An 18,436-nucleotide genomic window follows, 5' to 3' on the forward strand; every position below is an offset into this window, starting at 1 on the left:
GACCTTAACTTAGGCGCCTTCGCGTTTTCCGGATCGATGCCTTTCCAAACGATCCGCAGGAAGGGTTGAGCACTGCGCGAAATATCGTGGAAATTGAATGTCTTTGAATTTTTTCTCCTCCGTTTTCGGTTTGTTACGCGAAGAATATTCTTTTACGATTCCTGTAAATTGAGGAAGCGACACGCAATTTCGTCGAACTAGGAGGGAGAGGGTGCGCGAGTGCATGGATCCGGCAATCTAGCCGGCCGGTAATTGGCAAGTCACAGGGTCGCGACTGGCGATAACGAGTCAACCTCCATTTCGATTGAAGCCCGTAAATCTCATCAACGGGGACGAGATACCGTTTCGGCACAATTTAGTCATCTCCTGGAACGTTGTCGCGACAAAGGCCTCTGCTTAAGCGACGCGGGTCACGAGCTGTTTGTGAAATGAAACCGTGTATAATCCGCGTATCAAATTTCTGTCAAACTCCCGCCTCTGGAGGAGCTGGCCTCTGTGTTTCATTCGCGAGCACAAATTCGTGTTAATTATTTCCTATGGAACGCTTCTTACAATTGTCTTCAATTCTACAATTCTTACATTGTACTGGCTCATCCATTTTGGGAATTTTAAACCTACGTTTCAAGGAAAGCTAGGTCGAGTGTATAACTCGGGCGTGTAGCATTGCGATTTGAAAAACATTGAGATTCGTTCAGGAATTGATCCGTTTTAAACAAGCATCTCTTCTTGTACTCCAAGCACAGCAGTCTAAGTATACGATGCGTAAAATTTAGTTACATTGGTTATTGAAGAGTTAATGGCATGAATTTTTAGGACGACCTAATATATAGCCGTCTTCGCGATCCAATATTAGTCTTTGTGTTCTGAAAAGAGAACGCCACAGACGACTGATTAAACGACAACATTTTTTTTTGCCATTAAATAATAAATAATTTATTTGAGAGGCCATTTCTATCGTATTTCTCAACTTTCTGTTTTATGGAATTAACCGACTTGTGCGATGAACGACTCATACGATCATAACGTGTCTCTTCTTGCTAAGCAACCACCCCCTCCATAAATCGACACGATGCAACGAACGAAATCCTCGTGCACTAATCGAGGTCCTGGTGTATCTTCTATACCCAGCAACCTCATTCGTGTGCATTGCCGATCCACCTCGAATAAAAATCCAATTAAACGGCCAATGGACTGGTCGAGCGTTTCGTATCGACTATCTTTTGTCGAAAATTCAGCAAGGCGTAGGACCTGACGTGTACGAGGCGTGGATATCCGCTGGAAACGAACCGTCCTTTCGGCATCCGTTCGTTCGGCTGGCATCGCCGCAAATCGCGAAAGGCGAGAATGTCAGATGCGATTCGATGACAGGATCAAGGGGTATCGTGGAAAATCCGGAAGGATCGATGACAGGAGAAAGCGAGGCAGTGCGAGGCCGCGCTGAAGGAAGGACGAGAAGACGGAAGAGGCGTTGGAAGGATAGGGGGGGAACTGCTCACGGATGGTTGGTTCACACCCGTCAACTTCCGCGGATCCAGCAGAGCGGCAGAATGCAAGACGCCGACACCCTTTGAATAATGAAGCCCTCGGCTTCTATGCCTGTCTGACTTCTCCTCGTGAACGCTCGGTCTCCTTGCCGCGGCGCTGAGAAATCTACGAATTTGTAGTGACGGTTTCCGGCTATACGTAGACAAGATGCGATAAAGAGGGAGAAGAACCTACCGAAGAGTCCCTGGCGTCAAATTTTAATTGCGTTACGACGATCCGCAACGCGACGGAATCTTATCTCTCCGACGCTGAGGAGGTCTTTTGCCTTAAACGTTCTGAAACATTGACTTCTTTTTCTCTAGATTTTCATGATGGTTTAGGTACTGCATATGTGTTTTAGAAATGTTTGAAGAACTCGAATGTTTGGGTGAATGCGTGTACATATGATGATGTTTGTTTTGTTTAATGTTTTAAGGATGATTTGTCTGAAAATAATGAAATTTGGTGCGGTGATTTTTATACACGCAGCGTAGATACCATTACATTTTTAAAGAGAACAAACAAAAACGGAATTAATGACTTTTGGATTCAATCCTTTAGTTTGAAATTTGACTGTTAAAGATTTCGAATCTTTAATCTTTGGTATCTTTAATCGTGTTATTTATAATTAGCAACCCTTGATCCTCTTGCCAATTTAGGGTCGAATATGTGCACGCTTTTGACGCTTGTATTATTAAATTCGGAGTCTAATATTCATCAAGAAGCACGTGATATCGCGAATAATAACGGACGAGGCATTTTCGCCGGACATGGTAAATTGAAATTTTAATATCCCCAAGCGTGAAAATTCGAAATTGCGAATCGAAAGTGGGGACAAATATTTTTCGCTCGCGATTTATTTGTCCAAGCTATGTTTCATGCAGTTTATTTTATATAATCGTATCAAGTGATCGCTTCCAATAGATTTTTATCGAGTTGGAACCGCGTTTGTTTGCCTATCGCGTGGACGTTTTCGCTCTGCGAACGGAAGAATGAATATCTGTGTCGTTTGTAAACGCTGCCGCGCGAAATGTCATTTCTCATCATTTTTTCGATAATACGCTCGTGAATTATCGTTGGAAAATTGACAAAACCGTTCGATGAAAATTCCCGATAAAGGAAAGTTTTCATTTGAATTTTTATTATTCCCTGGGTAATAATGGCTGCAATAGAATTTTTCATATCGACCATTAAAATTGAAATATAGGTATGCCTAAATTATTTTTCATAAAGTGTTTTAACACGTTGGTCGCAGCGTCACCCAGAAATGGGTGACAGGAGTTTTCAATAGAGACCTAAAAAAATTACTTCCAGCAGTGAGACCATACTGAAAATGAATTTGGATAGACTTTGTGAATTAAACAGATTTAAAAAATTAAATATTACGACAATTGTTAAATTATCTAATCTTCAACAGTCTCGGGATAAAATGTTAACTTGGTAAAAATGTTTACGAGTTTTAGTCTGACAGCCAAAGTGTTAAAGCATTCGAGTCGATGCATACATATATGCAACAGTGTAAAACAGTAGTGCGTAACCTTTTTCGTGGAGGTGGATAGGATAAAGTAACAGAATAGGATAAAATCTGTCGTCGAAGCTCGAAAGCCTTTCGAAAAATCGTACTTGCGTTTATGTCCCGTCAGGTATACAAACGGAGGTCCCGCGACATGGAAACGGAAACGGACGAGGATTTATTGCAGTTTCCAGCCGGTGGCTCCCTAGACGCGTCCAGTGGCTCGTTGTCGAGCGTCTCTCTGTCGGACAAGAGCATGTCGACGGACAACGTCGAGGAGTACTTCGGAGATGTGCCGTTCGCAGGTAAACAACAACGCACGCTTGGCTGCACCGCATGACGCTTCTTTCTGCCCACGTGTAAATGCATAATCGTTGTGTTACGTCTTTGTTTTTTCTTGTTTTTGACCGTTTCCCTGACGACAATCGCCAGTGGGAGATCATACTCCCACGGGTGAAGAGTAAACAGCCGGTACAGAAAATTCCAAACGAAGAATTCACGAGAATGTAATCGTTTGCGTTTATGTCATTTCACGTCGAGTAAAAAAAAAAAAAAAAACTGCTCACGAGAGGACTGTCTTTTGAGGGAATTTTCTTTTCGATTGGTCGAACTGCGAGGGTTTCTTTCCCGTCATGACAACTTTTCTCGCGGTTATTGTTTTGTGCTGATTGTTTTATTGTATTCAAGTTGCGTTGTGTTCTCCTTGGTTGTACGATTTGCTAGAATACTGTATCCGTCGTTCCGTGCGTCATGGATGTTCAACTTGACCGCAGTCGGACGTGTTTTAATGTCAGGGTCTTGGAGAAAAGTGATCCAGTGGGACTGCTAGACCTGGGCGTCTAGATTCGCGTTTTCTGGCCGGCGCCAGAAGTCTAGAAGTCCAGTATTTTGGCGGGACGTGGCATTCCTTTAATTTCCCCGACTGGACGAATGCGTCGAGCGAAGAATATAGCCGCGATACGCTAATAAAGTCTTCAGTCTTTGCTAACACGCGACGGTAGACGTGCAGCGCAAGCGGAATCCTATCTGCGGAGAGAATAACAGCACTGCCTCGCTTTTTGAATAAATTTGCGATAGGGATACTTGAAATGAAAACATCTCCTCCTCTTTCAACCTCTGTTTAAGTTTCTTTGTATCGAGCACTTGTCGTCTCGAGCAGCTAGCAACTGGGAAACTGAAAACCCGCTTACCGCAGTTCAAAACGGTCCTGCACGCATATTGTGGCGACTACACGTTACTAAATCGCTTTATAATCCAACGGTGGCCAGTTGATTTCAATAAACGAGGCAGTACTGTGACTGTCGTGCCTCGAGGTGCTCTGCTCACCTTCAGCGCCAGTTTCTCGTTGCCAGAGCGAAGTGTTTTCACGATAATTCCGGAAGCTGCCCTCGTTTCCGGCGAAACGCTCGTCGGAAAGGAAATACACGATCGACAGAGTAGACTCGTACACCTTTCTGTGTAAGCTACCTACGATTAAAGATCGAATAGTTCCTTAGGTTATCGACTACATTGGTTCGTTAACTGTGATGTATATATACGTGTATATGCTGGGTCTTTGAAAGAGGATTCAAGAGTTTTGACGCGTGTTTAAATGAGTGATCGGAGAGCCATGAATCAGCTTTGACAGAGCAGAAGGAGATCTTCTTATAGAGGATTCAAGAACGACATTCTCGGGCAGCCAGTGTTATTTATCAGTATATGTTGGTTATAGCTTGGATATTATCGAGAAGAAAGGATAACTTGTCGCGTAACCAAGGACACTCTTACGTCATATCCTTTTAACGTTTGCAACCTGAAAGAAGTTGTGAAAGAAACAGATGGAACTGTATTAGAGACTCTCGAGTGTAGTTTTGAATAAGACGTAGCAGTTTGTGAACCAATCTAAACGTTTACAAGCTGAGAATGTAGTACTACGTGAACAGTATATAATCCACTTTACATAAATTTAAAAGCTGATACTTCGAAAAGGCGTAGTGGTACGTCGATTAGCTCCAACTATGACAATCTAGAAACAGCTAGTGCCAACGTTGACAATCGGATGCTAATGTTAAGTAATGCACATAGTACAGCTCACACCGTTAATTGTTTACGAGACGTAACAGTTCGTCAACAAAAGAAACGTATTGCTACGCTACCAATCTATATCAATTTTCAATAACATCGAATTACGATAAAATTATAATTCGGTAATTTTAATCGTCACTACGCGTCCTCGGATTCTTGAATCATTTCTTTCATTAGCACCCTATATATACGAGTCGTCGTGCGTATATGTATACACTGTACATGATATCTGTATAGAAACTAACGATGATTACTGTATCGATCATTTTGCCAATTATTTCCCTGTTAGAGTTTACTCTGGGTTTCATATACACTTATCATTTGCCACATACATTACGTCGGTTACTCTGTTTCTGTAAATATACGCACAACCTGTTTTTTTTTAAGCCGGTGCCGACGTATCGTAAAAGATACTACTTTTTTAACCACAGTAAACGCACAATCGTTACACGAAATCATAGACACTCTTACCACACCGTAGTATTCGCTTCCTTTTTCACTTACACGTTCGTTGTAACGCGTATATTCGATAAAGTAGAGGAAAGAATTTTTCCTCGTGAAAAAATGTGCAATCTCTCCTTTCCCCAGCAGTAGCTATAAGACATCACACCAAGTATTCAAAGAGGTTCCACGTTATCGGACTTCGATTCTTTTAGGTCGTATCAGATATCGTCGTTGTAGATCTTAACGAAAGTTATACCTAACAATAAGTGAAAGTATTCATCGACAAGTGGGTATTGTAACGGGTGCGGTGGGTGATTTAGAACGTTGCGTTTATCAGGAAATCGTGGATAGGTTTCTCCTGGATGTTACAAATTATTCTCGACATTTTTATTTTTCAAACTGTGTCTAGTATCAGTCTGCCATTTTCAGCAAAATACAGTAGTCGCTCGCGAAGGGTTTGCTTCTGAAAATGAGGCGCATACTCATCCTCAAGAGCAATCTTCTCGCATGCTACTTGTACACGTTATCCAATAATAAATCCATAATTTCGTAGAGCTCGGTTACAATCAAAATCTCCCTTTGTATTTTTGCATCGTAATATTACAATTTAAACGAACCTATCCGCGACAGCCAGAGGCGCTCGACGAATAGCGAGACTCGTAGATTAAGTGTTTTTTTGATTTGTTACATCAAACTTCCTTCCCTGGTATACACATAGTTTATTTTGTGATTGATTTTTATATTTTATTTTACGTTATACGCTTCGTCTAGTTATTGTAATCGCTCGGCGAGTAATCATGTGTAAGAGTATATTAAAATTAGGTACAGTATAGACGGTAAATTTAAGCGATTATAGTGCGTTATATTTATACATATATATCGTTGGTGTGCTAATAAACGTTATGCTGCTGTGTATGCGATGTCTTGAATTATTTTGTCGCTTTCGTACGTCCTTGGAGCTTTCGTGATTATTTCATTGGTCCCTGTCCAGCGTTCTTTTCGTCGTCCGTCGTTAATGAGCTTGCTTTTCCGGTTCGTTGTTGTCGTTTCTTACGCGGATCTCTCGTGCTTGACGTTAATCGGGATTCATGTTGATTGAAATGTACAATTAAATTGCCTCGCGAAGTAATGCTGCCCGCCGCGTATTTGCTTATAAACCAAAATGTTCTTCCTTTGTTCTTGAATCATAAGTGAGAAGGAAAAGTGAGCGAATAACGGGTCACAGTTAAGTTTCTTATTTTATCACATTTTTGTATATTTGTTATGATAATAGTCCTGACAAGCTTGATATCCATAACCTTGGTCTTCTATTATTGTTATAAAATATTTGTTTAATTACTGCAACATATTTTATAATTATTTTTACAGTGTAAGTAGTTACTATTGCACTATTACCACTAATCAAAAAGAAAATTATATACAACTTTATTTTAAAAAACTCCTATGTTTAAGCTTTTATGATTATTATCACTTCAAATATATCTTTATCTCCAGATTATTATTTCAGTCGTTTTTTAAATTTTCAACGCAAGTTGATTATCCCAAAAACCAGGAACGATATTTTCGCTATCGAAACGCAAGGCGTGCAAGAAATCCACAGTAAATTTTTGCGTTTATTGCTGTGACAATATATATATATTTGAGTATATTTTAAGTGAAACTGCATGCGAGTGAAACGAATACCAGCGTGATTGCGTGCGATCATGTTTCCTTGATTTCTCTTTCCTTGAACGTAAGATAATACTGTATGAAAAACGGACTAACACGGTCGGTCGTGAACTTGTCACGATTGTTAATGCACTTTTAACGCTTCACGGTAAGTTACCAATTAAATTGTATATATAAGTAACTAAATTTATACTTGCAAGCGCTTCAGATTATGAATTACATACTTCGTTCGCATACTGTCATTGTACATACTCTGTAAATATCAAAAATCTTTAGGCTTTAACGGCTGACATATTGTAAATATTGTATTCACTTTCATTCAGGATATTCGTTCGATCGTTATAACTAAGGAAATATCACGAATCATTTAATTCGTCCAAGCAGTAAGATGCATTTGGCTGCATGCACGTCCATTAATATCATACTTGTCCTCGTCTCGATAACGTAGGAAGGTAATTACAATATTCATTAGCTCTTGCATGTGGCAGCTATTTTAAATTTCTGAGTGGTGACAAAATGAATTGGCGTTTAGACTAGTTGAACTTAATTAGATAATGAGATGTTGGTAAAAGGATAATAATTTTCTCGATAAACGGATAACAATTATTCCATGTTAGCAAAAGAAAGTACTCTAAGTTTTGGTAACCATAGGTAAACGAGTGTGGCGAAGTGATTTAGGAAAGGATCCAATTATCAGTGAAGGAGAGAAAGACATAGGGAGGTAATATTCCCACTGGACCGTAAAAAGAAGCAGTTTGCCCGATGTTCAAACACCTTTCAGCTTCTCGACTGCTTACTTAGGTAGCATGGCCTGTTTCTTGAACCCTGTCGTCTGAGTAGGGTCATTGTTCTCATATGTTCCAAGCTTAAAAAAGGGAGGGTACCTGAAAACGTGGTAGAAATGGTCCTTGGAAACATCCTTGGCCATTGAAATAAGCGATAAAGTGATTTGTGGTACCTTTGGTCTCTGTTGAGCATTCCTCGTGTCTTCCTTTATTGAATTTCCATTCTTTTTTTTCAAGTGAAGTTCTATTTTAACGATTCATAAATGGAACAGGAATGGAATCAGTGAACGTTTCTACATAGAAAGATTCAAAGTACACACAGAAAAACAGGACTTCCTTCGCGATTGTGCAGATTTGCCACTCGTGTAATTTAGGTACTCGACGCTCCTGTATGCTACGGGAATGTTGTAATCTAATTGCACGCGTTACTTTCCGAACGACGCATGAGAGGAAAGTGGAGCAAGGTGAGATTCAACGACGCGTCCTTTTATATTATTAGCCGCTTAATTATTTTCATCCGCGCGTCCACGTTGTCGCGTTGCACAACGGCGTCCACCGCGGCGTAAAACGCGACATTGCTGCATCAATATGCAACGGGACGACGAGGAACATCCTTCAAGTGTCACCCACTCTCTCATTTTGATGAATACTTTTCTTTGGAGAAAAGTATCGTTCACATAAAAATATCTCAAATTGCAAGGACTTAATTCTCTGCACTTGCAAAGTCATCTCTTCACGGTCGCCAATCATTGCAAACTCGAGTCTCGCGATCACGGTGCCTCTAGCAAATAATTCCTCCTCGCCACAAATCCACCAGTTTGTACATTAACAGCGCGATATCTTTAGATAACCGCGTGTCGCGCTAAATCAACAAACGAGCCAGCCTTATCGACGCCGTGAGTTACGTGGCTTCTCGTTTCAACAGATAAAACATGCGTCCACGGTTCCTCCGTGCGCTATCGGAACTCCTGGAGTACCATACTTGTCGTAGGTTGTGAATTTTCGATAATGCGGGTGGGTCAGTCTTTATCTCTTCAGCTCTTTGCTTACCCGAATCGTTGCCCCCGAAGAAGTTTGCGTCTCAACGGATGCTTACGTTTGTTATCGATCTTCGAAGCGTGCAGACGATATACAGATATATACAGGTATATCAAGTGTAGGTGGATACACGCGTGAACTGAGTGTCTAGATTAGAGCTTGGTAGGGGTTCAGCGTACGGCGAGCGCGCGAACTAGTAGCGTTATACTTGGTACGATAATGGTGGGTTGTTTTGGAATAGGATAAATGTGTACATTCTTTAGTAACAGTTTGCAAGCTACCCAGTGGGCTTCGCGGTAGCATACGTCAACAGTACAGTAGTAGCTCAGTTTAGGGTTAGAAGTTTATAGGCTACAAAAATAGCTATAACTCGCGAACAAGGTCGAAATGGAGCACGTGTGCGTGTATAAACTTTTTTCATTGTTTTCATGTCCTCGATCTGCTGAAGTGGGCACCACGTGTTAGGATACAGCTTGTATGGGCACTCAAATCGAGGCTAGTCAACAAGATGAATTCTCTAGCCTCTGGTGTGCCAGCGTGTATAATTTGGCTCGATTAACGTCACTCGTCCGATTCGACAGCAACGTCCGCATGAACGTTAATATAGCGGCTGCAATAAGGCAAACCGCATCATGACATCCGGTGGACTACGGTACACGTTACGGCACAGGCATGCGTTCCCAAAGGGATAGTCGAGCTTGACATACTCATACGTTGACATACGCCTATTCGATGTGACAGCAGACGAAAACAAGAACAGCCGCAATCGACGATTTTTTCGTTTGGGTTTCGTGAACCCGTTTGAACACCCGTTATTGTGGCACGCGTTGGGAAGTGGGGCGTTTCTAATTTTTCGTTCGACTATAATTAAAATAACTGTGTCATAAGGATACGATTGGAGGAATGGCTCCTAAAATGGCATAAGTAATTTTGTTAGGTATACAAATTTTCTATGAATTTTTTCAATCTTGTGATATCATTTTATAGAATATTCGAGTTATTACTCTACTAGGTAGAGCATGGCGTTTACGTTGCATATGTATTTAGTTGCGTATTTGTTGCTTTTATTGAAACAGACGAATCGAGACGTTGAAATTAGTCGTTATTAATGTATTTGGGTCTTGTATCAAAGTACACCACTAGTCATCCGCCAGAGTATCATTAATATTTCATTAGGATGTAATATTCAAGCCATTAGCTGCGGTCACAGCGTCATAATTTCCATAACGGCAAATCACTCTCTCCTAATGACCGAAGTGGATTTTAATCAAATCAAATCTCAGACGAAGTGTCTAACTGATTGGGTCAAGTGTCAAAACTATACGTAGTCCAAACCGAAGATTGACAACATATCATTACTTGCTTCGTACATTCTCACATGAAAGTACAGCAAAATATACACCATGGTATATTCCAGGTATATAACAGCACGAGAATAAAAGCTTTCCGTGGCACGTAGCAAGACTCATGACAAAGGTAAGATTCCGACAGGGGACACGACCATGTTTCGTTTGATAAACGATACCGAGTATCTTATCGCAGTTTATCTCTCCCACCGGGCAACAATCTCTTACCATCTTCAAATAAATCAGAAGTTTCTCCGTTCACGCATCTCGAGATGAATCCCTCCTCTTTGAAAATTTCGAGCCGTTTCGAATTCAACTTGGAGATACTTGGAATATTTTCTTTTGTTTCGTTGTATCGAAGGTGGCTCGAACTCGAAGCGCAAGTGTCCAAATTAAAATAATTTTGTTCACACGGAACTAAAAAAATATTGGTGATAAAGTTGATACGATACTTACGATAAATCCATGTAAATTTATATATACACAATTTACTTTTGTAAATCTGATAGCGAAGCAAAAGATCCTACAATTGTTTTGTGACATCGACTGCACGCTCGGTGGGAGGCGATTTATCTTGTCGCGGAAAAAACATAATCTGCGCCAAGCGACGCGTTGCAACGGGAAGGAACCAGAATTTATTTTCTGTGGGCTAGTTAACTTCTCATTGTGCTTCGTTTATGACCGTAACGGAAAGTACGTGCCTCTTTGTTGTCGGGCGGAAGAACGCGGAAATACATGCTCGAAATGGACGCTAAATTGTGCGACTCCCTCCGACAGACGCTCGCGACCGAGATGCAATTGGGAACCAATCGGTGCGTTTCGAAATTTTTATCGCTAACTGCCCAAAATTGAGGCTATTCTTATTTCCCTTTCACTTGTGGAATACAAAAATTTCACATGAACACTCGTTTTTATAACATTCATTCATAATCCGGTGTCAAACGACATAAAAATAGATTTCACACAATTATGAACTCCGATTCATATTTTCAAATACTATTATTGTATCCTGTACAAAAGGATTTAAGCAAAAAAAATCCAAGAAGATCACAAAAAATCGTGTTTCGGCTTTCGATTATCAAAGTAATTACACGAATAAATCCTCCCGTCGACGTTCTACGAAGCACCTTGTGAACATTCTTCCACGGTCACGAAAACAAAGTAGAAGTAAAGAAAGTTTATTAAACCCAAATCGAAGCATTTTCCTACGAGTCGTAGAAACTCGCACGCGAGCCAGATTATGACATCGCGCAGGAATGTATAAACCACGAAACGTGACTCACGCGATACTGTCTCTCTGTTCGTTTCGGCGGTATGACTGTTCCCAGACCAGCTTTTTCTCGCGGTTCGACGTATTACGAGTTCATAGATAATTCCAGCCTTTCCGTAACCGACGCGATAAGTGGCTCGCTTATCGCCAGCGTGGAGTTAATTTCGCGACGAGGATCGGTCGTTAATTAAAAATTCATGACGCGCCTCGTTGGAAAGAAACCAAACAGAACGATTTCCTTTAGTCGGCCAGGGTTGAGAATCAGAGGTCACGCTGAAAGATAAGCGGAACCCAGATGCGTCGGTTATTAGTGGAACGATTAAAAATCGAGGAAACTGAAAATGTATTAAATGATAACATCGAATTATCAAAATATTTGGCTTGTTGGCTGACAGTTAACACATTGTTGACCGATTACGAGTTAACTCGTTCTTTCATGCTCAATTGTTGTTGACTGGTCACGAGTAAACTCGTGTTTGCACTTGCATTATCTATTTCAATTTATGAAACTCAGGGCGATATAGAATATTGCAAAAGCTTTGCTCATCGTGTCATGTATTCGTTTGTCTGGAAGGTCCATGTTGATTTTTTGTCGATGATACAGATCTGAATATATCGGAATGGTTGAAAACAAATAATATGTGTACATCCCTTAAAAGATGGAAAGGTTGTGAAGCAAAATGGTACTTATGTAATTGAATAAATATATATCAAATTTCATATATGATTTTGAGTTTTCTTTCAAAATTGGCTTGTACTTTCTGGACAACCCGTTATGTTGGTAAAATATAAATACAGTTTATTCGAGTTTACTTAGATCATTTTAATTTCAGATTCAATTATGAAATAATAGCCGGTGACATGAAATCGCTTCTGTGTAAAATTACTGGTCAACAATTTGTTAATAATTCGCTTCTTGAAATCATGCAAGACTCGAGTCGAAAATGTTACCCAAACAAATACTCCAGCGATTACGAGCACGAATTACGTTACACGTAGGGTTCTTTTTGTAAGATGAAAGGAGGCGTTGCTACGATTCGAGGCACTTTCGCGAGTGTGGCTTTTACCAGCGTGTAATTACTTGATGCTCACGCGCGTCTGTTGATCTTAAACGGAAGCAACGGGGTCTGATGCGTTGTTCGCTCGCACGCACGGTGCATTTTAATGGACAACGTACCGTTTCCTCGGAGGAAGAATGGATTAGTCATGATCTCCGAGAAGTTTCCCAGAAAGCCCAGACTAACGAACTTCTCCACGGCTCGGCGACGACTCTTCACCGAGAGACGAGTCATGCATTCCGTGGAATCCGTCTGCTGGTGTCCAGCTTCGTCGCGGGTAATTCCATGCTTTATCGAATTCTTTTCAAAGTAACACTTTGCATTATTGAAATTCGGACACATTATATTCTCAATAGGCGAGGAAAGGTTAAAACATTAAAAATGTGACAATGTTCATCTTGGCAGTTTTTCAAAGTCTGAATTGTTGCTCCAAAAACCGTCCAGCGTGGCACGGAATGACCTCCAACGCAATACCATTCGTGGATCGAGACAGCAATGATCGGTTCGACGATCACAGCAGGTGTTCCTCACAAAGCGATTGATCAATGACCGCACTGCGCATGTTATTGGCTCCAGGGCGCTACTTGTTGCTCTAGATGTCCTTGCGGAGGCTCCCATGAGACAATTGCGATCATTTACGATTAATTGGAAACTTCGAACCGTGATACCAATCGACAAGACTCTGGAGTCAAAATTTAAACAGGAAGAATTATTCAGAAAGTTTTTATTTTTAGTTTGAAAGTCTTGGTCTGAGCCCTGCGCATGTTGTTGTTCGACTACCAGGTAATTACACGCAACTCCCGAACGCAACTTTCCAGCTCGAAAATGTGTCTTCTATTCATTAACATGACAATAGTCGACCCTGGTCAGCTGGAACGAACCTTCGCCATATGCAAGCGCGCGAGTGTGGATTCATTGTCTGCTCTGTGCCATTCAATTCTTCCTCAGGGTCGTCTCCTCATTTTCGGGGACCTGGAACTTCGCTGACATCGAAACTCGCCGATCCAAGCGTCCTCGTAACGCATCCACGCGTCCATAAAAATGGAAACTCTACCGTACATCCGCTGCTTCTTTCATCGGGAAATTTATTTATTTAATTCAATTAGGAACGGCGTGGAATAATGAAACGGAGTTATAAGCTGTATACGATTAGCTACAGATGAGTGCAGTGTCTGAAAGAATTTTTTAAATTCAAGAAAAGTCTTAGGCTCTACAAAATAGAGAATTTTCAACCCTTTGCACTCGGAACCATTTCGTTACAGAACGTGCAAACTGAAGTTACGTCATATTACATAATGTAAATTATACGGCATGTAATTTACTGTGATGATACTCGAGCTTATATAAATTTTTAGACACTGAGGGACTTATTTATGTCAAAAATCAAAATTTTATACTATTTTAGTGTGTGATAATGCGTGAAACAGTCATAGATATGCATTGATAGTTTCTATCTTTTAAGTTGCAATCTCAGGCTTTTTTGTTTATGTTCACAAATTGCACCATGTTATAAAAAATATGTTCTCACATCTTGCTTTCACACATTCTTTTTCCATCATGTAACACAAGCTCATATTTGTTATATATATCTTAATACATGTACAATATTTTTATTTGATTTTTCGTGATATTTGAATAGAAACCTTCCAGAAATCATACACTTTTACAAATTTTACACTCTCATAAGTTTATCCTGTATAATCGCCTATGAAGTTTGCCTAAACTTACGATGTCCCCTCAGAAGAGACATCCGAGTGCGAAGGGTTAATAATGAACGTTGTTCATGAAATGATAAATTAGCAAGTTCATGGCTCGTGAAAAGAGAACCACACAGAACCACGATTATCTACAAAAATGGCTCCAGAGTAGTTCTCCATGATCGTCAAACGGATAAGCAATGTTCGATCCTGGTAGTCTCCATCGGCAGACGGTGTAATTCGGTCTGGGGTCCCAACAAGCGCTAGTCCCATCTCTGGGGTCATCTTTCCGTACGAGCAGCGTGTTGGCCGTCCAGTATACGAGTCGGAGCGACTTTCTACGCGTCTCTCTTCTTCGTTTCCGCTTCTCTGGCTCTCCTTTTCCGTCTCGTTGAGTCGATGGTAGTGCGGGTGGCGAGGACCAGGCACGGTCCTCCGTTCCCCTCCTTTCGCTGCACTCCTACTCCTCTTACACCGCTGCCACCACCAGGCGACTCCTCCTCGTGGACCTAACACGTTCGAATTAGTCGTCTCGTTAAGCAGCCTCGTGGCACGTCGAGGAACGAGTCCATCGCGTTTACTCGGATGACCGCGTGCTCGTGCGTTCGCCGAACGATAAGAAGTCTAAACGGGTCGCGGTAGTCAGCTGACGTTGTCCATCGTGAGAAACGTGGTCCTGGCTCGTCGGTCGCGTGCTTCTCCAAGGCACACGGTGGATGATCGTCCATTCCACCAGTGAAATCGAATCGGAGGATCCTCGAGGTCCTCACCTCTGACCCTTGGCCAGCCTGGTAGACCGGTTTCGACGTTCCGCTGCACTCTGACTGCTTGCGAGCGATCACGGAAGCAAACAATAACCGGTGACGCCGGTGAAAGTGATCCCGACTGGATGGCTGGGATTCCGTCGACGGGACCATTTCCAGGTGATCGAAACACGTATGGAGGAAGAGTCAGTGTGGAGTGGGAGGTGATGTTAAATGGTTTGGTGTGGCTTCTTGAGTATGTCCTGAGCGAAGATTGATTTGGATCATTCCTTTGGCTCCAAATGTCAGTTAAAGTACGACACACTTTGATTCTTCCAGAGGAATGGAATTCAAATAGCCTTGGTTCCATACCCTTGCTAACAGGACAACTGCTCAGCTCTGTCATTCAATTACCAAAGCTCCAATAGCCAGCCCAACCAAGACCATCCATGTCAATCATCCTGGACTCCCTAAAGCCTCACGATCGCCTGGCAACTTCGAACTCTGCTCATCGACTCAAGGTCGAGTCGTCTCCATCCTATTTCGTTGGCCAGAGTCGACGAATTAACCAATTGCGAGGCATCGAGACTACCGGAAGCCCGCTGCTGAAAGAACGGAAACTCGCCGAAAGTCTGCCGGCTGACTCACGCTACAGGTAGCTGCGGGGAGAGGTAGCTAGATGGTCACGTGTGTCGAGTCGAAGGAAGACCGATCGAACCGTTGGGATCGAGGCGTCAGTGCGCGGTGGAACGAGGATCGATCGAGGCAGGTGGATCATCGCGCGCGGCTCGTGCGGCCAGGGCGTGTCGGTCGCGTTCAGAAAACCGCTGGTCTCGTGGCCAAAGTCGAGGAGAAAGGAGGGAATCGCCGGAGGAATTCGCAGCGCTATACGTGCTCGGGGAATCCGCCGCGCTCGATTCTAGAATAGCAATCTCCGGTTAAGTGTCAACATTGTGTCTCTGTTCCCAAGTCCCACGACCTAGATTGTCGGTGGCGCTGACACACGGTGCACTTGTTGCATCGCGGTGATTCAAGTACAGAGTTTTGGAGATGTGTATATTTTGTGAGGTGTGATAGGTAACTCCAAAAATCTCAGGACTCCGAAAAATAAGTTGGTGCGTGTAGTGAAGTTAATAGTGTCCGTTCTTTCGGAGTCCAACGGCCTAGAGATGTCCTAGAGTCATACATTGGTGATAGTTAACTGTCAATACTTCGATAGATAAGTTGGAGTGTATAACGAAGTTAATCGTGTTTGTTCTTCCGGAGTCCAATGACCTAGGTTTTCTAGAGTCATACTGTGCATAGTGAACTTGTTGCACTCCGAAGCAACACTGTGTAACACAGAGTTTCGGATACCTGGTGATTTGACAATGTTAACTGTCACGATTCTGGTACGTAGCAGTTGAAGTGCATATCGAAGTTAACACATTCTTGACCGGCAATTTTACATAGAAACGACTTCATGTCACCGGCTATTATTTCGTAATTTAATGTGAAATTAAAACAATCTAAATAAACTCCAACAAACTTTATTTATATTTTACCAACATAATGAATTGAAATGAAATATTTACATACATATTTCTTACATAACTATAACATTTTGCTATCATACTTTTGTATCATTTATTTTCATAAATTGAAATAGATAATGCAAGTGCAAACACGAGTTTACTCGTGACCGGTCAACAACGTTAGGACATGAAAACCCGAATTAACTCGTGGCCGGTCAACAATCTGTTAACATCCTATTTGTTTTTCTATACTCGACCAGGTGGTCTTGGCAAAGATCGCTCCTCAAAATCCTTCCCATCCCGTGTAAAGTAAAACATCGGTGGAAACTTTAATTGCATCATCAATTTCATAAACATTCAAGTGGGAACTGCGTAAATTACTCGACGGTGGACTTACGCCCCGATAAATAGAGCACTCGGTGCGCGTTGTATCTCGTGCAAACATTTCAACGTTGAAAATCGACGACCAGCATTGGATCAGCTGCGTCGCGCGGACATTTTTCCTGAACGGGACTCGAGTGTCCAGGTTCGCTAGTCCGTGTTTTCCGAAAATCAACGAAGCGACGACCGTCGTCGTTGGCGTAATGACGCCGTGAGGCCATTGTTCGGAGCACGCGAGCACGGAGGGCCTGGCAGAGGCGCAGCGTGTCCTGTCGAGAGGGAGAAGGACATCTGGAAGGCTGCGGAGGAAAAGAAAACGACGGAGGGACAACGAGCCCTGACATCCGCAACTGGGGAACGTTGGACTTTCTGCCCTCCTCGTGGTACGTGGCCCCCTCTTCCCTCGGAATCCCTCTTGTTTGAACGTGTTTTCGTTTCGTGTTTAGCGCCTGCGCCGCGTGCACACGTGCCACGTGCACTCTACGAGAATCCTGCGTGCACGGAGTTCCTGGCGTGCCTAGCAAAAACCGCGATACATACTTGTTGCTCGTCGCGTTCAACTGATGTAATTATAGTCCGTCCGGGTCGTTGCGTCACGTTCGAGGATGCGTGACGAGGCGAGAAATCGGTACATATTTTGGTTCCGTTTTGTTAATTTCTTGGAATTTGTTTGTGATAGGAAATTGGAGCGATCTGAGAAGATGAATTTTCGTTTTAGGCTTGGTGTAGTCTTTAGAGGTACTGGCATAGAAAGCCAAACTCGACGTTTCTTCAAAGAAAATTACTGCAAAAATATAATCAGGAATACCTGAGTGATACTTGGTATTCTGTTCTGTGGCCTAACGACAGCCATTTGTGTAATGTGTGCGAGTTTCTTGTGTACTCGTTCATTTTTACATTCCACACGGAGAAAGAACACCCATTCTGGTTCAATTATACCTAAACGTGGTCGAAGAAGCAACGTGCGTTTTTCTGTCCGTTGTACCGGATTCTTTCGGAGAAACCATTACACGAAGAAAGTTAGAGATACTGCACTCGAGTGGATTATAATGCACCTAAATGGCATGCATCGGTTCCGATAACAGAATTGCTCTTGGTGGCTCCACTGTTTAGTTGTTGATTTGTTTTAACGAAGCTCCCTCTTAGGATAGAACAATTTTCCTTTCTCCTCGGTGGCTCTGATAATTTGATCAACGACTCTCCACGCTGGTTTCTAATCTGGATCGTTACTTTGTTAGCTCGTTCGCTCGTAAGTGATCGGAATCGGTGCCCATTACGAACGGCGCGGGGTCATCTTTCTCGTAGAATTCGTGTTGTCCGCCTCGATTATTTCTGGCTCGCGATTCTGATATTTTTAGAGCCGATTCTAACTTTGGCCCCCGGCACAGGTC

The 18,436-nt window shown here is 42.2% G+C and overlaps 1 protein-coding gene and 1 long non-coding RNA gene across 4 annotated transcripts in view; one reads left to right on the plus strand and one right to left on the minus strand.

The window, feature by feature from the left end:
• Positions 1–18,436, plus strand: part of LOC128875373 (ankyrin repeat and SAM domain-containing protein 1A-like) — a 69,560-nt gene that overhangs the window by 29,399 nt on the left and 21,725 nt on the right. For all 3 annotated transcript variants that reach the window (XM_054120894.1, XM_054120896.1, XM_054120895.1), the window contains one exon: positions 3,168–3,342. In XM_054120894.1, the coding sequence (XP_053976869.1) occupies positions 3,168–3,342 (175 nt within the window). The remainder of the gene's footprint in view (positions 1–3,167; positions 3,343–18,436) is intronic.
• LOC128875376 (uncharacterized) lies at positions 3,380–11,653 on the minus strand. The gene is made up of 3 exons (XR_008456809.1): positions 10,875–11,653; positions 8,172–10,799; positions 3,380–8,097 (listed from the first exon to the last, which is right to left on the minus strand). It is a non-coding gene; the product is annotated as an uncharacterized LOC128875376 (long non-coding RNA).

The sequence above is a fragment of the Hylaeus volcanicus genome, chromosome 4 (assembly GCF_026283585.1).
Source record: "Hylaeus volcanicus isolate JK05 chromosome 4, UHH_iyHylVolc1.0_haploid, whole genome shotgun sequence".
NCBI lineage: Eukaryota > Metazoa > Arthropoda > Insecta > Hymenoptera > Colletidae > Hylaeus > Hylaeus volcanicus.